This window comes from Lucilia sericata, unplaced genomic scaffold (assembly GCF_015586225.1).
Source record: "Lucilia sericata isolate MDLA Ls3-8-SP2 unplaced genomic scaffold, ASM1558622v1 Contig000253F_arrow, whole genome shotgun sequence".
NCBI classification, from domain to species: Eukaryota; Metazoa; Arthropoda; class Insecta; order Diptera; family Calliphoridae; genus Lucilia; species Lucilia sericata.
Window position 1 is genome coordinate 122742 of NW_023994279.1, and position 21787 is coordinate 144528.

The 21787-nt window shown below is 28.8% G+C and overlaps 1 protein-coding gene across 4 annotated transcripts in view; it reads left to right on the forward strand.

Annotated features, from left to right (window-relative positions):
• Positions 1 to 15114, forward strand: part of LOC119602791 (paired box protein Pax-3-A-like) — a 111855-nt gene extending 96741 nt beyond the window's left edge. For all 4 annotated transcript variants that reach the window (XM_037954497.1, XM_037954499.1, XM_037954500.1 and 1 more), the window contains 3 exons: positions 6440 to 6775; positions 6957 to 7141; positions 9800 to 15114. In XM_037954497.1, the coding sequence (XP_037810425.1) occupies positions 6440 to 6775; positions 6957 to 7141; positions 9800 to 10564 (1286 nt within the window). In that variant the 3' untranslated portion in view covers positions 10565 to 15114. The remainder of the gene's footprint in view (positions 1 to 6439; positions 6776 to 6956; positions 7142 to 9799) is intronic.
• The last annotated feature ends 6673 nt before the right edge of the window (positions 15115 to 21787 follow it).

Here is a 21787-nt window from a genome sequence, read left to right on the forward strand (position 1 = left end):
AAGAAATGAGCAAGAAACAAAAAAAAGCAATCTTTAATCTTGATAACGCAAATCCTAAAATAACAAACACACACACACATATTCCTTATGCAATATAATACATATTTACTTAAGTATGTATGTATATACGTACGAGTATACCTTCATTTATTTTCACAATCAAGGTGGGCATCTCCACTGATGTGTTTATGGTATGTTTCTGAATGACACAACACAATAGGAGCTCAGTATAACGAATGATACATTTTTATTCTGCTTATAAATTATCACTGACTAAAAAACTGAAAGTAATCAGAATTCTCTGCTAAATTAATTTTAACTTCTTTTGAAAATACACACATTTTTCATTTGTTATACAAAGTGCACAATTTTTGTTAATCGTTATGCCGAGCTTCGGCTGTATATGTTAAGGACTAGGGTATTCAATCAATTACATGTAGTTTGATTAACCGATTAATTTTGTTTAATTAATTGTTCGAATAAATGAAATTTGCCAAATATAAAATAAACCGATTAATTTGATGAATTTACCGATTATTTGAAATTTTTACAGTAAAACTGCTGAAACGTTAATGTTTCAACTAATATGCCATTTAAAAAACTAGTTGGTTTTTGAAAAACTAAATTTTAAAAACCGATAATTTTATACCAACAGTTTTTAATTCTTTTGACATTAACTTACCTATAAATACACACAAAGATATTTGTTCAATTCACAATCAAACTGTATATTGTACCTACTAATGTGTAGTAACAGTGATTTTGAACAGATCTTTGCAGCAAGTCATAAGTTTATGTTCTCAATGAAAAAAAAAACAATCAAAACAAACATACATAACAATGTCAAAAGATAAAAAATCAAATATTAAATTAATTAAACATGCGAAATAAACCAAATTAATTTCTTCGAATTTTCAATTCTTTTACATATTTTTAAATATACACTTTGTTATTTTAGAAATCAGTCCAATAATGTTTTTTTTTTTTTATTTAAATTAATTTGTTATCAATACAATTTGTGCATATTTGAAAAATTTTAAAATATTTATGTTTTTCTCTCCGACATTTTCTTTTATAAAAGAAAGTTATTAGGCTTTTATAAAAGCAATCCAATTGTTCTTCATTGGTGACATGGCTGTTTTAAAATTAATTTTATTAATTTTAAAATTTAAGTTCTTTAAACAAGAAACGATGAAAAGAAATCTAACAGAATTCACCTTCGTGAGAAGGGTATATACATATATATAAGTTTGTCATTCCGTTTGTTATTTCCACAATACAATTTTCCGACCCTATAATGTATATATATTCTGGATCCTTATAGACAGCGGAGTCGATTAAGCCACGACCGTCTATTTGTCTGTTCAAATCAATTTTCTGTACACCGCTGATATCTTTGTTATCAAAAACTTCTGTCAGACATGCTTTCGAGAAGTTTCCTATTTATAGTACTATTGCACTATAATATCGCAAATGTTTTAATTATCGATATAATTTATAATTATATTTGCTGTATTTTTTTCGAAATTTATATCTATAACTATAAAAATATGGAATAAAACAGTATGACTGCTTAGACTACAAATACAACCTTGCGGCTGCTGAGACGGTTATTTATTATATTGAGTTTTGACAATTTAAATCGTAGACGAAATCCGCACCAAATTAAATTTTACTTTAATTTGTTTTTGCCGGTTCACACAGGAAAACTTTTGATTTTGTGTGCGAGAAAAAGAGAACGAAATATCAAATATCTCTCTCCCACACACAAAATCAAAAGTTTCCCAAAAAAGTTTCCTGTGTGAACGGCCACTTTGCGAATTTTCTTTAGAGTTGCCATGTCATTCGTACTTTCTAAGAACAAAAATCATGTGTTTAATATTTTTCTGTGAATGCCAAGGATGAAGAAGATAAAATAAACTATGAAATACAAAAACAAATAATAAAAAATGCCTACAAATGCGCAACCGCAGTCACGCTCTATTTAATTAGCATTTTCTCTTGGAACCAGAAAACGCATGCGTCTCTGCAAGATTGCATTTCTACTCTAAAACATCTTTTATTCGAAATAACAAGTGATTTTAGTTTGTTTTGGTTTGTGCTCAAACTAAAGACAAACTGAAACAGTTAAGAAGTTATATAATACTTAAAAGCTTCTCATAATAGACATTTTAAAATAACTTATTTTACTCGATTAACCGAATAATTTTACATTATCAATTTATTAACAGATTAAGTTAAAACCTCGAATAGCTATTTGCCGAATTAATTAATTTAAAAATAACCGAATAATTGAGTACCCTAGTATGGCACTAATCAATCCCTGTGGCTATTGTATAATTTCCAATTTGCTGAGTTAAACAGTGGGACACATGAAGATTTATTGATTGGATAATTTATTAACATCCGGACGTTATTTAATGAGCAGCAGAATAGTACTGGCTGAGTAATTAGTTCTTGTTTGTAGCATGTTGTTATATTTAAGGCAAAACGAGAAAAAAATGCAACGGAATAATAACAATATAGATTTTAGTTATATGTGCTTTCACAAGGTTACACTAGCCGTTTAATTTTTTTTACATTGTCAAAGCAAAATCATATGAAAATATTTAAAACATTTACGTATGTATACCTTTGTGTTTCTAAACTATTATATTTGAAATACAAAAAAGTTAAATTGAAAACAAGAATGTTATATTATTTATTATAAATAGTAAAATGATGTCTTATACTATGTTCACACAGTCATGATTCTAACGTATTTTTAGAAAATGACTTGAATGTCCAAAATTCACCTGTAAACACTAATATCGCGATGAAATTCAGCACAAATAAATATTATATAAATGGGGCATTTCACGTCAAGTGAACCAACTTTTGAAATCGATGTCTTCCGATCGCGATGAAATTTGCACCATAGTTAGTTCTATTGGATAGTAATTCAGACACAATTTTTCAACAAGATCGCCCGTGAACTTTCTAAGTTAGAGGCGGTCAAAATGTGACATTTTGGCCATGCAGGTGTTTTTTCTCATCCATGTAACTTATTACCTATTGTTCTTAGCAAAATGTGTCCCAAATAGTTTAGATAGCTATTTATGCAATCTTTCGAAAAAAAAAAATTAAAAAAATTTAATAAAATATTTTTGATTTTTTTTTTAAAAAATCAAAAACATTTTTGACTTTTTTTTCAAAATGGGCCCTTTTTATTTTTTTTTATTTTTTTTTAGAAAGCTTAAGTCTTTTCCTAAGAGACCTATATGGTCGCTTAGTGGGATGCGAGTGGGATATCTATAAAAAAAAATATTTTGTAACTCAAGATTTAAAATTTTTGAATTTTTTTGCAAAATCAAAAACTTTGTTGACTTTTTTTAAAAAAATGGACCCATTTTTTAATTTTTTTTTTGCTCAGAATAAAGCAAAGTGTTTTCCTTTAGCACCCTTTTTGTCGCTTAGTGGGATGCGAGTGGGATATCTATAAAAAAAATGTTTTGTAACTCAAGACATACAATTTTTTACTTTTTTTTGAAAAATCAAAAACTTTTTTGACTTTTTTTTTCCAAAATGGACTCTTTTTTTTATTAATTTTTTTTCTCAAAAGAAAGCTTAGGTCTTTTCCTTTAAAACCTTTTTGGTCGCTTAGTGGGATGCGAGTGGGATATCTATCAAAATAAATGTTTTGTAACTCAAGACAAATGTTTTTAAATTGATTTTTTTCATATTTGTGTGTAAGTGTTTCTAAAACCTTAAAAATAAAAACCACAACAACTGACCGATAATAGACACTGGAGGGGTGCAATATGAGGCCGACCGCTATTAATTTTCCACCCCCAAAATTTGTCTGAGTTAGAGGTAGTTTTCAGCGCACGTGATTTTCATTGTTAAAATATCAGGTGCTGAATCTAATAACGTCAAGAAAGGATTGACAAAAAAAGCAGCTAATAAAGGTGACAAATAAGGAGGATAAAAATATGGATATTTGAAAATTTAAAAACTTCATAAATTAAGTGTAAAAATAGTTATTATATAAATTGATCTATTGTGATTAAGATTAAATTTTACTAAATTATTCATCTTTTTATTATTATTATTATTATTATTATTATTATTATTATTATTATTATTATTATTATTATTATTATTATTATTATTATTATTATTATTATTATTATTATTATATATTAAATATTATATTATTATATTATATTATTATATATTATATTATTATATATTAAATATTATTATTATATTATTATATATTAAATTAATTATTAAATTATTCAACATTTCCATAGAAAAAAAGTGATTTTTATTCCTGAGGTTAACATATTATGGGTATTACAGTATCGAGGCTATGAAATTTTAGTTGGGTATGTTACATACCATCGGAAAGGCTAATGTGTCTAGTTTCTCTGCGTAAGTTTAATTTTTAAGGTTTACACACAAATATGAAAAAAATCAATTTAAAAACATTTGTCTTGAGTTACAAAACATTTATTTTGATAGATATCCCACTCGCATCCCACTAAGCGACCAAAAAGGTTTTAAAGGAAAAGACCTAAGCTTTCTTTTGAGAAAAAAAAAATAATAAAAAAGAGTCCATTTTGGAAAAAAAGTCAAAAAAGTTTTTGATTTTTCAAAAAAAAGTAAAAAATTGTATGTCTTGAGTTACAAAACATTTTTTTTATAGATATCCCACTCGCATTCCACTAAGCGACAAAAAGGGTGTTAAAGGAAAACACATAAGCTTTCTTCTGAGCAAAAAAAAAATAAAAAATGGGTCCATTTTTTTAAAAAAAGTCAACAAAGTTTTTGATTTTGCAAAAAAAAACCAAAAATTTTAAATCTTGAGTTACAAAATATTTTTTTTTTTGATAGATATCCCACTCGCATCCCACTAAGCGACCATATAGGTCGCTTAGGAAAAGACTTAAGCTTTCTAAAAAAAATAAAAAAAAATAAAATGTTTTTGATTTAAAAAAAAAATCAAAAATATTTTATTAAATTTTTTTAATTTTTTTTTCGAAAGATTGCATAAATAGCTATCTAAACTATTTGGGACACATTTTGCTAAGAACAATAGGTAATAAGTTACATGGATGAGAAAAAACACCTGCATGGCCAAAATGTCAAATTTTGACCGCCTCTAACTTAGAAAGTTCACGAGCGATCTTGTTGAAAAATTGTGTCTGAATTACTATCCAATAGAACTAACTATGGTGCAAATTTCATCGCGATCGGAAGACATCGATTTCAAAAGTTGGTTCACTTGACGTGAAATGCCCCAAATATAAAATTTTATCGGAATCGGTGGCCCTAGCCCTATATAAAGAACCTTTCAGAAAATGAGTTTTTCGTCCATAAATTGCTTAAATATATCGTAAACAATGTAATATTCAACATAAATGCTTTATTATGAAAAATAAATCACATTTAATATTCATAACTGGTGTAGGGTATCATATGGTCCTATTTGTAAGCGAGCGTGGTAAGTACTTGCCTCCAATAACATCGCCGTGTTAAAATAATGAGTTAAAATTGCTAATGAAGAAGTGAAAAATAGGTTTTATTAGCTTTTTAACTCACTACTTTTCAATGTACGTTTTTACCAGGAGTGTTATTCAGATGTATTTATGTGTGTATTTCAATTTAACCCAATAAGCAAAAACCTTTGAAATGATGTAAATATGTATTTGAAAACCTATTCAAATTTCATACATAGCCTTTGAGAACAAATTTGAAAATTTTTGTTTTCAAATGGAAAATTATGGCCTTCTCAAACAAAAAGGCAGTTAGAAATCAAACGTATTTTTCAAATGTATTTCAAATTTAAAAAAAGGCTAGAGGTAAACTTGAAACTAAAAAAATTTTCAAACGTATTTCAAGTATTCTTTATTATTATTTTCATACATATTTCAAACCCTAATTATAATGCTCTAACTATTGCAAAATTCATATATTTTTTTACATCACCTGAAAATAAAACATTCATACATTTATTTTAGCATATTTTTCTTTTATATCTCCGATTATTTCTCCCATATTTAACGTTTTTTCGCTCCCTTGCTGTAGAAAAAATGTTCTGTTTTTCTAAAATAAAATAATTTTTCTAAAATAATTTATTTTTTGAAAGAAACTTTTCTAAGTTCAATTAAAACAAAACTTTGAAAATTTTATAAATATCACACATTATATTTTTTTAAACGTTTTTTGAAATTATCATGTTTATTTCAAAGGCTAAACTTTAAAATTTGAAAACAATTTGGAAAATACATTATTTAGTTAAGAAAATTTTCAAAAATATTCACAGGTTTGAATCGATGTTTATTGGGAAGGGTTAAATAACAAAATAACACACATATAAACTAACGCTGCTAGTTAAATAAAAAATATAAATGATTAAAACTCTAAGTAATGCTACCTTCATTTTGTCTCTCAGGTGTTTGTACGAATGCCACAGCACCATCAGTATCATCAATAAATAGAATTCTACGAAATAGAGCTGCAGAAAGAGCTGCTGCCGAGTTTGCACGTGCCGCTAGTTATGGTTACATGAATCCACAACATCCATATGCAAGTTTTCAAACATGGCCAACACCATTGCCGACAGCTAATCAACTGTGGCATCCAAGTACCAATCAGAATTCAATTTTAGAAAAACCAATTGATAAAACCAGTATTGATCAGACCCATAAAAACGTTTCTCTCACTGGAACATCGCCAACATCAAGTGGACATGACACAATGGGATCCCCAGAAGCCAACAGAATGATTGGTAAGGATATATTTTATTTTTTATTTTATTTTAATGTAATTGATTTTAAGCTTAAGTCATCTTAATATATGTATTAGTATAAGAAAATAAATACATATTATATATATACGGCTACTTTTCAATAATTTAGAAATATTTTCCATTGGAACACATATTCTTTTCGTTTTTTTCTTATTTTAAGATATTGAAGGTGAGGATTCAGAATCGGATGATAGCGATCAACCAAAATTTCGACGTAATCGAACCACATTTAGTCCCGATCAACTGGAGGAACTGGAGAAGGAATTTGAAAAGTCACACTATCCATGCGTAAGCACACGAGAAAAGTTAGCCTCTCGGACATCTCTTAGCGAAGCAAGAGTTCAGGTAATTATATTCTTCAGTTTATTTTCGTCACGTATTATGTATCTTAGTGTAACAATTTATTAATTCTTCTAACCCGACGGATGTAATTAACAAAACAATATTTATACATATCTATTTATATTGTAATTGTACTAATATCTTAAAATTCTGATAGCAATTGGAACACAAATTACCTTTTTATACTTTATACCAATATTAAGGGTTTGTACAGATTAAAGGGAATCGATACAATTGATACTTTTTGAGTAATAATGTACAGACATATGTATATAGATTTATTGAGTGTTTTTAATATCCATTTAAGGACCTACCCCCGTATTCATAAAGATATTAATAATTTATTTCATTTTCATACAAAATTCATACAACAAACCGAAGAATATAAAGAAGTTTCACTATGACATTGTTTTACAACAAAGGTGGCAACCGTTTCGAAGCGGTGATAAGATAGCGGTATCGGTATTTGAACTTATTTCGGTAATGGTATCAGCGTTATCGGTATTTGGAATCATTTCGATATTGGTAATTTAGCGTTATCGGTATTTTGACATATTTCGGTAGGTTGATAGGAGGATGTGTACTCCATCAAATCCGAAGAAATACACCTGGTCACTATCGGGCCTGTTGTGCGCTCCTTATCATGAAAAAAAGAAAGGGAACTGAATGAATTATTTTTCAGTGTTCAGAAACTCAGTTTCCTGAACGTAATTCCTAAGAATCTTCCTATCACTGTTAGTCAGGAATGTTATTTTCGGAATAACATCACTTCCAAGATAATTGGATATAACTTCGGTATGACTAAAATAATTAACATGTAAGAGTGTTATATTCGGCTATGCCGAACCTTTTATATCCACAATCAAATCCAATGTAAAAAAATCAATTTCAGAAGGTGGTCCTATATATGGACTTTGATTAATAGATTAATAAGAACGTCACGCTGGCTTTCTGAATAGGACCTTCAATGTGGTTATAATTAGATTACGTAATATTACAATGCTATACAGCCATTTTTAAGTAATTTTCGGAAGGGGACTTTCTATGAGGGGTAGGGTCAATTATGGACCGATCTTCATAACATTTATTAGACAATTTTCCGTTAATATTTTTATAATTTTGTGGACCCCCATACATATTTTGATATCTAATTGTTCTAAATGATTGTTCGAGAGAGTCTCGTTTTTACAATATGTTACGATTGCAGAGGGGTTAACAGAATATTTAAGCTAATGTGCCACCAAAGTTTTCGGGAAAATAATATAAAACTGTTGGACTTCATCCATGCTCATGTGGAGTGAATTATCCGCATAAAATATCATATGAACTCTTTGCGAAAGTATTGTGAATTAAGAATTTAAATATGAATTAAAAAATACCTACGAATCCGAATTTATCGATCACATCAGGTTTGAAAAACTGTTTTGAGAGTTTATAACAGAGCGAAGATACCTTAATTTATAAAATCTATTATGTCCAATCTATCTTTATAATAATTGGTTAACCCCTGTTATATCTACTTTTGACGAGATATTTTAACATAACGTTTCAAATCAGTATAAATGTTAAAGTAAAATAAAGGAATATTTTATATTGCCTTTATTTTACAGTAAACGATTAAAAGTATTTTTATGGGGAAATTATGGCATATAAGTTTTTCATAAAATAAAGACGAAATTAAGTAAATAATTCAGTTTTTATAAATTTATGGTTGTTCCAAACTTCAGGTTAAGATATCTCGAAGAAGTAAGAAAATTTTTCAGAGCTTTTTTTTAGTATTTTTGATAAAATATAGTCAAACACAATTATCTACTTTGTATATTATCGTTCGTCTTCGAGGACCCTCTAGGATTTTGCTACACATTTGGGAACCGTTGGATTAAACTATAGACTGGAATATACTCAGACTATTCTATTATCTAGTCTAGTCTATAGTCCAACTTATAGTCTAGTATATAGTCTATTCCATAGTTTAGATTATAGTTTAGTATACAGCCTATTATATAGTCTAGTATATAATCTATTCTATATTGTAGTCTACACTCTAGTATATATTCTAGTCTATATATAGTCTAGTCTTTAGTGATGTTAACAATATCACTGATCAGATATTGGATACATAAATTGAAGAATCTGCAAAAGTAAAAATTTAAATGTTACTATTTATGGCTTGAATATTATTTTCGATTAGAAAGTAGTAAAACAATATTTGTTCTACATTTAATGATTTTTTTGGAAAAACAATTCGTACGATTTGTTTTTAATTTTTCAATATAATGACAATGAAACAAAATTTACTTGAATTTCATTCGTTTACTTTTTTAATTTTTGAGAATATATTTTTATTTTTCTCTTGTTTTACTACTTTTACTAGAATTGTATTTAAAAAACCCTTTTTATCCCTTCAACGCATATTCACACGATATCGGATAATTTGGAAAACGAAAAAATCTTTATCTTTTATTGTTTAATCCGTACAAACTTACCCACCCTAATGAATATCAGTCCATATTAATAAATAAATAATATCACACGCACATACACACACGAATGCTAGTGGGTTCATATCCATATGTACGTATATGCATATTAATAACAATCATAACGTCACATTGACACTTTTATAGACTAACACATGATTTCTTAATATTGATCAATTAGGTTTGGTTTTCCAACAGACGAGCGAAATGGCGTCGACATCAACGTGTGAATCTACTACGAAAAAGGGACTCAATATCACCACAAAATCATTGCTCTCCCATCAATTTCTCTACGGAACCACATTTCTCCCACCAGCTACCACAGATACTGACGAGAAGACCGGGGGTCGACAGTTCGTTAGAACCAATGAAGTTGAGCCAACATCAAACCCTCCTATATCCAATATATCAACGTATGGAGAGCACACCGTACCTCGATACCGGCGAAAAAAATCTGAACTCGACAGCGCCAGCTTTAAGCATTACTCTCACCCGTACCGGAAGTCCACCTCCAGCGGAATCGAACAGCAAAAATCCAAAACAGGAGAAGGGAAAAATAATGGATCAAATACTTTCATCACACACAGCATCAGTTCCATTATTAATGGGAGGTGAAAATAGTGCTTTTAAATCCATAAATATTCACCCACCAAACTCTGGCAAGACTCTACCCAATAAACCGACTTTACAGTATCTGGACTTATCCTCTTCCTCAATGGTAATTAGTGCAAATTCAACCGGAAGCCAAAAACATAAAAATATGAAGACCGAAGACCCAACACCACGTTTAAAAATTCATCCAATTGATATTATGACTGACGGATATAATAGTGACAGTGATCGTGATAGTACTAGTGACGTAGAAAACGTTTACAACAATGAGAATAGTAATAATAATATTAATAATAAATGTAACAATGATACGAATAATATCCACACAATCTAGTATTTAGCTTGTATACATTATAAAAAATTAAAATTTAAATTAATTTACTCATAGCTACTTCAATTATTTAAAATATTTAATTTAAGTGTATATAGTATATCACAAACGTGTTTTTTAAATGCATATGTATGTACATACGATTTTATTGAAAATTTTGAATTATTCGAAAATTTGTTCTCCATTTTTCTTTAAATCTAAATTAATTTTAAAGGTCACAAATGCGAAACTTCAATATAACGAATGTGAAATACTTCGTTGTAGCTACTTTTAACAATTCGCTGTACATATCGGCAATTTCATGAAAAGGTAAAATACGGCTGACAAAATAAATATCCTTAAAACTTTTGCATTTTTTAAGATACTTCATCATTTGGTGTCGGATCTTTTGCAGCAGCAAAGCCGAATGCTGTGAAAAAATTTTGAAATTGGTCCATTTACATCTATTAGCCATACAATCGGTCTCGCCCCGTTGCTTAACATCCAAGCTGCAAAAAAATCACTTAATTTTATGAAAAAGAAAGATGCGTTGGCCTCTGTTGAGTCTTATGGAGAACACACTGTGGTAAAACTGTTATGAACAGAGTAAATCCTGAACATACAAGGATGGAAATTTCAATTGTATCACTTGTATACCTTTCATTCATCACCATTCAAGCCAGCACACATTTCTATCCTTGGGTTGTCATAAAGGTACAGGTCCAATGTACGCGGCAATTAGCTGCTCGGCTTTCCGCTTAAAAATTATGGTGAAAGGCCAATGCACGCGGAATCAGTTGAGCAAAAAAATATATAAATCAATCACTTTTGAATTTAAAAATAACACAAATTAATTCCAATATAATTTTTATTTGTTTTTTAAATATTTTTTGTATTAATTTTTTTTGTATTGCAATTGATTTTCAAGCGGCCGTGCGGAAAAGTTGAACAATATTCAACTTTGCCGCGTCGCTCATCATTGCCAAATCAAAATATTCCTAATGTGTCAATATTTTTATATGGAAAATTTTGTAAACACATTAATTTTATTAAATTTGGTAATGCTATTGCCGCTTGAAGCCGCATGCCGCGTACATTGGCCCTGTACTATAAGGTACTCATTCACTCCATGATAAGTGTTAAAAAGAACTTAAATTGTGCTTCTGCGATTTATTTTCATCGACTTGTACGTGTAAATTTCTGACCTCTTTAATTTGTTTTTTAAATAATCATCTCTCTTTTATTTCCTTTATAAATTCCAATTTAGTGGGGTGAAAAAACAATTTGAGAAGTCCAATTGCTCCAAAAAATTATTTTAGAAGATTGAACACGTCTTAAAGGTATCACCGTTGTTGTCAAAAGGGAATAATCTGCATTCCGTGAAGTACTTGGCTCTTGAAAAGCTTGATTATACTTTGCCTGGCATGTGACTACGGTCAAATCCATAGCTTAAAATAAGATCCATTTTAGCTGAATTCATTGTGGTTACATAACTTCTTTATGTAGTTCTATTCTAGTTGCAGTATGCATTAACAGCATTTGTAAAGGAACACTTGCAGTTATTTCACTTACAATTGCACCTTCGGGCCTACATTTCAGTTCTGATTACATCATTCTATGGTAATAAGTAAATATGTATATCTGAGTTTCTTTCCTTGCTTTCAAGGCGAATGTTACAATATTGTTTTTTTGAAAAATTATTTTCGAGGAAGCATGCTAATACTTCTTCCTCGGAGAAATTTATTGCAGCTTTTTCATTTTTTGTGCAAAATTTTCGCATTTTTAAAGGTCTTGCTTTTCACGGACTGTAGCTATTTCTACATCACCTGATTTACGTGCAGTACGCACAAAAATATCGGTCTCATATTTTTTAGATGCAGAAAGCTCAGAGACTTATCTCCGTTTGCTTCGTTCCGATTTTTTTTTTGAAAACTCTGGACGTAGACGCACGCCACTTAATGGTCTTAATTCCGAATTTACTGCGCTTGTACTTAATATTGGTGATTTTTTGCCCTTCAAAAAGGGTTTCAGCTATCAACCAATTATTATAACGGCTACAAAAAATGTCTACTTTACAATGCCAAATTTTCCATTTTTCATCCATTCTTTTGCACAAACCATATACTTTTTCCGTTATATATTAGAAAACCTCATTTGAAATGTTCTCTTGGACGATTTGTTCCAGAACATATTTTAGAATAGAATATAATTATTTCTACATTTAGCTTTCTCTTTTAGCGATATTCCCAAAAAAATATTTTTTTAATAATAACCATCTGCAACAAAATAGAAATTTTCTCAGAAATCGAAAAAATTCGAAAAAAGGTTAGTTAGAGTAAGTAATAATATTCCGATCTAACTGTTTTGTTTTTAAGTTTTGTCCCCGGAAGAGTCCGGAATTTTTATATAACCTTATATAAAGTTGGTGATTACTACGATTTTGTAGGTTATACGTAATAATTAATTTTTTCATATCGCGACATTGTTTTAAACTTAATTTCTATTGATAATTAAAGTACTTACAGCAGCTTTCTTTTCCATATTTTTTTTAATTTGCTTTTAATTTCTTTAGCAAACATAATTCACAAACTTAAAAAAATATTTAGTTTTTTAATCACATTAAAAATTTATTGGGAAATAACCAACATTGACAGCCAATTTTTAATTGTAAATTTATGTAAATAAAAACCAAATGCATTTTTGGTACCTTTGAAGTATGACCTACTAGATTACATTAAAAAAGTACAAAAACATAATATTAAAAAAAAATTGTTTTGGCTAAAGAAAGTGGTCGTCTAAACCATAGTTCGAAGGTGAAGGGAAACAACAAAATAAAAGTTTTGTGTATTAGCTTGAAAATAGGTCTATAATGACAAATACTGCCAAGTCATACATACATATATATTATGATTATGTTTTTCTATATAGGTCTGGAAGGTTTTTTGGATAAATATTTCCATATGTTAGCCCATTAATTTCCTAAAAGGGGTAACTGACAACGGATATCATCCTGTGGACTTGTAGCTTCAAATACTCTCTTATTTATACAAACCAGGAAGAAAATTTTTATGTGAATATCATCAGATGACAAGCAATAATACGACTAGTTAATGGTGTAGTGGGTATGACGTCGAACCAGCAACTAAGGGATTGTAGGTTCGAAACTTTTCCAATTTTTTTGTGATAAAACCATTTAACTCCTGTATGGGTGATATAAGAAATTGTGGACCAATTTCAACAATATTGAGTCTCCAATTATGAACTATATGTGTGACTAAATTCATCAATTTATATGCAATACATTGAAAATCATCTTTAATTTTAGGACAATTTTTTTTTTGCAAAATTGGGGGTTTTGAAATAAATTGCAAAAAAATTAAAATAATTTTTTTAAATACCAGAGTATTTCCTAAAATATGAAATTTGTAATAACTATTTTAACATGCACTGATAGTCCTTCTAAATGTTTACGATTTTTTAAATTCTATTATTTTAAACTTTTGCGCGCACCAAACGAAATAATTAACGTTTATTTATTTATCATATGTAATTACTATCTATTTAACCTTTAAATATGGTTTTTGTCAGACGAAAAAAAAACAAATTGTATCTTATTCTTAATTTTTTTTTGATTTTTCCCGGGAAATGAAAAACAACTTATTTATTGCTAATTAGGTTAGGTTGATGAATGGATGTATCTACATTAAATAAGAAAAATACACCTAGGCCATTATCGGGTCGAGTTCTCCTTTTCATGGAAAAATGATTGTTGGTAAAAAGAAAAACTATATATAGTATTCACTAAATGTATTACATCGTTCAACACTAAAATTAAAAAGAAAGCTTTCCGTCTTCGCCTGGTAAACATTGAGGCCTCTCACTTGAGTCCAGCTCACAAGTAATTTAGATCTTTAGATTATGACATCGTCTGCATACCAAACAAATCTAAGTCTATTCTCGAATAGGGTCCTTAGTAGGAAATCAATCGTGGTAAAGGGGAGAAAATGCCACCATGGCAAATGTAGTGTACCGCGAAATACCCCTCTCCTGAGAGTTATATCGCGACCCCTAAATAATCGACATTTTGATTTCCTTTAAATATATGTATATTTATTTGCACAAACATAAAATATCTTTGAAGTTATCACTTTAGAATGCCTTTACTATTTGTTTCGAAAATTTTTGCAGTTACAAAACTCACGTAAGATCAAACAAATATTTATAAAAAATAGTGGTTACGTCTTTTTCGTCAAATATTTGTTAGGTGTGAACGTACTTTTAGTTAAATAATAAAGAATTTTCGTTTAATTATTCAGATTTAATATTTTATTAAATTATTCGAACAAAAAAGTTTATTCGTCATTCGTTCGAATAATCGAATAATTTTTAATATTTAATCGATTACTCAAAAATTTCCTTCGAATTATATTCCACTATAAATACTTAATAACGAAAATTGGGACAATGAAACATATTTTAAAATAGTTGTAAAAATTAAAGAAAACATTTTGTGTTAAACTTAGTGCAATTAATTTTATCCTTAATATTTATTAACTATTATACATAAAGTAAATAATAATTATGAAATTAAGTAAGAAAAACTGAATCAAATATTATGTATGAATATAAATATATATGTACATCGCTCAGTGGCAACTAAAGGTTATAAATTCTGCATGTCATACATTTGAAAAAATAATACATAACAAAGACAAAATGTGTAATTTTGACATTTACTGATAATACGGAGTTTATTTTGTGGTAAGTATTTAGTTCATAAACACCTAATTTTGACTTATGAACCTTTAGTTGCAAATGTGCGATATATATAGTTTTTTTTAATTAGTGGAATAATATAACATGGAACGCAAAAGTAAGTACAATATTAAGAATGTAGGTCATCTGCATTCGCTAATTTTAGAAAACAATAATTAAAATGCCTTTTTCACAAAAAACCCGATTTTTTGCTATCTTTAGAACCTATTTTTTGGGTACTCAATACTAAAAAGTACAGACATATGTATGTACATATGTACATATGAATGCAGTTTTGGAGTTTATTTGATTTCCACAGCCACAAAAACTTAACCATTGCCTTTGAATGGTAGCGTCTGTTGAAAATAAAAAAACTCATTTCTCATTTTATATACTGATTTTGTATTTTTGTATTAGTAAAATATTTGGATTTGTTTATTTTTCAATTCTCAAAAGTTGTTCATTCAGAAAATTATATTAAGAAAATTTTCAAGAAACTTCAAATAAAAGAATTTTTGAAGATATCAAGAAAAGCAAGAATTTTACAAGACATTTCATCAAGATTAAAATATGTATGTACATACTTCAGGATTATAAGAGTAATATGTAAGTAAAAATGAATTTTTCAAACACATCAAGCCTTTTCAAAACGAATTGGATTATCCAATCTGGAAGCGCAAGATGCATGATTCATTGGATTATCACGAAGGAGCAGTTGATGTTATAGATGGAAAATTAGTGAATCCAATACCACTACCAGTCACCGCAACAACTGAAGAAGATACAAGCGCAGTAAGTGATGAAATATACCAAAAGATAATGGATAAGGAATCTGCCGCAGAAGCTAGGGAATCATTAATACTACAATTTGAAGCGGGATCCAAAAATCAATTATTCTAAATCTGTGTTGATTTCTTTTCGTTTATGTGGAACACAAATGAAGATGTGAGTCTACATATGTATGTACATATAGCAAAACTGAAAAACTTATTGTTGGAACTGAACAACGGTTTAAAAGGAAGAAACGAATATCTGCTGCCAGATATTTTATTGGTATGTAAATTTCTTCAGATTTTGCCAACACAATTTGATACATTCAAATCAAGCTGAATGCTTTTAACCAAGAATGAAAAATATAATTTGAATGAAATGTCAGCACAACTATGCATGATAAAAATAAAGAAGGTAGTGCCCAGAGTTTAAAAGAACTACTAAAATAGTTTTTAAAAAAGTTGTATAAAACATATTTTTAATAGAAAACTATTAAAATAGTTTCAAAATTTTATATTTAACATTATACAAACTAAAAATTTTAAAACAATTTTCCTATATCACTTATATGAATTGCTTTTCTACATAAATTTTGTTTAGTTTTACTTAAAATATTTTACATTTATAAACTATTTCAAATTGCTTTTAGTCAACAGTCAAATTTCATTTTCAATTTCATATTTTTTAAGTCAAACATTTTATTTCAAAAAAATAAAACTAAAAAAATTTAAAAAGTTGAATAAAACAATCGAACTAAAAAACAGAAAATTTTCGATAAAAGATCTTTCAATCATGCGGTATGTTGATCTTTATCGCGTTAAAAAGTCAAGTTTGAGAATACTTATTTTATTTAAATAAAACAGTACCCCGTTTCTGTAATTCTCGCATCGAGAAAATCTGTCGAAAAATTCATGATCATCTTGTGTAAAACAGGGTGAATACAAGAAATTTAAAAATTTCTTATTAAATTTTAATGAGTACAGTTGAAAAATAATCAGAGTCCCACTGTTAAAAACTGGAAGACTATTATATTTTAAGTTATTTCTCGAAAATTACAGAAACGAGGTACAGGTACCTGAAAACATTGCTCATATATACAATCGCTTTTACTAAATATTTAGAAATCCCGTTTGGCATGGTCCACCGATTATCATACTTAAGCACTTTATTGATACAAATAAAAAAGTGGTGTTATATGGGAACTAGGATTAAATATGGAGCAATCCTTATGAAATTTAGTTCGATTAACGTTTTCATAAAACTGCCTAATTTGAACACAACACTAGTGTTTATAAGTGAGTTAAGGAGTTTTAAATAATTTGCTGAAAAATTCCTTATATGGGACTAGGGTCAAACGAGGCCCAACGATTAAAAAATCGGCTGTACGTTTGACGGTCATAAGTATAAATTATAGATCTGCCGATTTTGTAGAAATACTAAAATCGAATAACGAAATTATGAGCCCTAAAGCTTTATTTAGTGGTCCGGTTGTATGGGACCTAAGTTAAATAATGAACCGATTTAAAATATTTTCAACACACTTCGTCTTTAGTATAATAGAAGACCATGTATAAAATTTTGTTAAATTATCTTAAAAATACAAAAGTTAGAAGGGTTTTTATTTGTATAGTCTTGGTAGACCTCATGAAAATGCCCATCATCAGTTTAATTTTCGGAATTCGGAAAAAATTTGATATACAAAATTGTGGACATATTTATATATTCTCATAATTTTTTAGTTTTTCAAATTTTATTTTTTCGGCAGTTATATATTTTTACTAGCAGAAATAGTCATATTCAAAAAAGTTTTACTGTTGAAATAGTTTACAAATACAAAATATTTTTTACAAAAACTAAAACGGCAGTTCGATAGAAAAATACTAACGTATATGAAATAGGAAAATTGTTTAAATTTTTTGAGTTTGTTTGCATTTAAAAATGAAAATGATAATTATTTATTGCATAGTCAATAGTAAACAGAAAAATAGTTTATTCAGACTTTAAACTCTGGTAGTGCCAATCAAAAATTTTTTTTAAGTAAGGTTTTTTGAAGTTTCCTTTTCTCTTAATTATTATATGTAGCGTTGCCACAATAATAAAAGAATATTTAGATTTTCATGAAATTATTTATGACAAAAGTGTAATTTAAAATTTCACATAAACTATAATATACATATGTACATAAGTAATGTATTAAAATCTGCACATATTTATATAAATTGCCAGAAATATATAAAAAATATAGTTAAACAATGGATTGCTAACTTCTGCTCCAAAATTGTAGAAACGACACAATGATTAGTTATAAATATTCTGCTTTTGTAAAAGTTTTTATCTATATATATAAAAATGAATGTGTGTTTGTTTGTATGTTTGAACGTTATATACTACTAAACGGCTGAACCGATTATTCAAATTTTCACAGCGTATTCCTGTATGTCTGGAATAGGTAATGGGCTACTTTTTATTTTGAAATTCCAAGTGGGCGAGGAGCCACGCCTATATTAAGAAAATATTAAATCCGTATATTTTAGATAATATAACAGTTAGAGTCCTCAAATTTTGTCGGAGCAACTTTAGTGTCAATATAATTATTTAGGACAAAAAGTAGGCGGACTATCATTAGGGGGCGTGGCACCTCCCATATAAATTAAATACAAACATACGTTTATCTTGGAAACTATTACAGTTAGAGTCTTCAAATTTTGCACGAAAAACTTTAACATCTATCTAAACATTTTGGGTAATAAATTGGCGGACTACCCATGAGGGGAGCGGCACCTCCCATGTTAATTAAATACAAAAATTCGTTTATCTGGAAAACTAATGGAACTAAATTCTTCAAATTTCGCACGAAGAACTTAAATATTCATCTGAACATTTTGGAGGAAAAAAAAGCGGACTTTCATCTGGGGGGTCTTGAAGCCCCCACATGAATCAAATAGAAAAATTCGTATATCTGAGAAAAGATTAGAGCTAGAATCTTCAAATTTTACATGGAGAACTTTGAAATTCATGTAAACATTTAGAGCATAACGGGCGGACTTTCATTGGGTGGCTTGGCACAAGATATATGAATTAAATACAAAATTTCGTGCATCTTAGAAACTCTAATATTATTCAAATTTTTTATAGATAGATAGAAATTGGCGATAGATAGAAACTGGCGAACTTGCCATAATTTGCTTGACATCTTTCATATCTAACATATAATAAATCTGGTATTTATTTATACATATTTCTTTTAGGGTAGCAAAGCACACTGGGTATAGCTAGTTTATTATATAATATACATTTTATATACATATCTTATACAGGTATACATTAATATATATCACACACTTGTCTGGACTATACACTATCATCCTGCCAATAATGGACTAGAGTCTAGTCCCTTATCTGTGCACTATAGCCTAATATATACTATAGAACAAATTTCTTTGACCAGTCCCTTGCTTATAAGGTATACATGGACAGCCAGCCGACCGATCACTCAGAAAGGCTTTCAACCGTATAAAATTTAAAGTGGACATTGTCAGCATCAGCACACATACGAAACACCATTAAACGTTTCGTTTTAGCAATAAAATTTGTTTTGTTAGAATGAATTTGCAATATCCCTGTTTCTTTCTGTATGTCTGCACCAGGGTTGGCAAAATTGGTACAATTGTACTTTTTCTGGTACAATTCTATCATCAAAAGTACAATGTTACACCAATGACTCATTTTGTACAATTTTAAATATTTTCCCTTATTGAAATAATAATTTAAAATTGCACTTTTAACACAAAGTACGAAGAACTACCGACTTCGGTCAAATTTTTACGAAACTTCAGAAGACATATACAATTCTTGTTTATATTCTCTCATACTGTAAAGAATCCTGGAAGAGATTACAACCAGACAAGCAGTAATAACATTTGCCAAAGAGAGTACTTTTTAGGATTAAATATTTTTTATCAGATCGTTTTTTTATGGTATTTTCTATTAACTAGACTAGCGACTACTCTATTAATTTAATCTTTGTACTAGTATATGCACTATTGGTACAATCGGATTCAAAAAAGTACAATTTTAAATGCAGTTTTGTACAATTTGAAAATTCCATTTGCCATCCCTGGGCTGCACACCAAATTTTACATTTTTATTTCCTGTAAATGTTTAAAGTAATTAGCTTCTGCTACATACTGAATTCGTTATTAGTCCTACCTTTGATTGCAATTTAAATCCAAATGATTCGGATTAACAAATTGAATATTGTTAAATAAATAAAAAAAATAAATAAAAAATTGGTAGTATTTTATTTTTATACCCTTCACCTTCGTGAGAAGGGTATATTTAAGTTTGTCATTCCGTTTGTAATTTCCAAAATATAATTTTCTGACCCCATAAAGTATATATATTCTGAATCCTTATAGATAGCGGAGTCGATTAAGCCATGTCCGACAAGATTTGTAATAAAAGTCTTTAAACAGCGTAAAGGTGTAGATTACAATGAAACATTTAGTCCAGTAGCCAAATTGGCTACTCTAAGTGTAGCTGCTAGTCAAAACATGCATATATCTCAATTTGATGTTTCAACAGAGTTTATCTATAGTAATTTTGAGGAATTTATTTATATGAAACTGCATGAATTTTTTAATGATGGTACTAAGAAAGTATGCAAAATTAAACGAAGTTTATATGGATTGAAGAAAGCCCCACTATTTATTGGAGCTTGGTTTTAAGGCTAGTGAAGCAGATCCATGCCTATGTATGAGAAATAAAAATGGTAAGAAGTTAATACTTACCCTATATGTAGATGCTACAGATCCCAAAGAGTTGTAAGTAGGGTTGCCAGCCTGGCTGGACTTGGCTGGATTGTCCAGCTTTTTTGATGCTTGTCTAGTTTCAAGCTAAAATTTAATTTGTCCAGCTAAATAGATTTTTTTTACTGCAAGTTATTGCAGTAACTTGGGCAATCTTTTTTAGGTTATCTTTGTCAAATCATGTTAGCCAATACTGTTTGTACATTTGTTATACAACAAAGTTATGATTTTCCTCTTCTATCATCACTGACAACATGTTTCAACACTTGAACAGCTGATGTCGTAATATTATTGCGAGCGATAGTCAATTTCTTTACCTACAGCTTATGATTTTTTAAATGTAAAAATTCAAAAATGGCGCTTTTTCACATCTTTTGCTCTTAAAAACTAAGTTAACGAAGTTATCGGGGAAAACTAAAAATATATTCGTATTCTATGGACTATAACAAAACGGAATTGGTATATGAGAACCCCTGCATTTTTTTGGTGTATCACTGTGAAATTATTTACACAAAACCAAAATTAACATTTTCTCAGTATTTTTTTGTCCAGCTTTTTAAAACCCAATGTCCAGCTTTTTGCGAATCGGAATCTGGCAACCCTAGTTGGAAGTGATTTTAATAGAATTTTATATTTGCAAACAACAAAATGCTATTATTCTTCAATCTAATGTATATTATATGATGCTGGCTTACAGTGCACATGGGGTCTTCTTTAAGTAAACTTGTCAAAAATCAATTTTTAAAAATATTTTTTTTTTTTTTTTTTGCAAAAAAATATAGCTTATCTTAAAAGCCAAGACTTTTTATATAACGCTATAAAAAGTTTTCCAATTTTATTAAGTAGGCCTTTAGGATGTGCATCACATTTTATGTTTTTTTACTACCATTCTATAAATTTTCTTAAAGTTTAA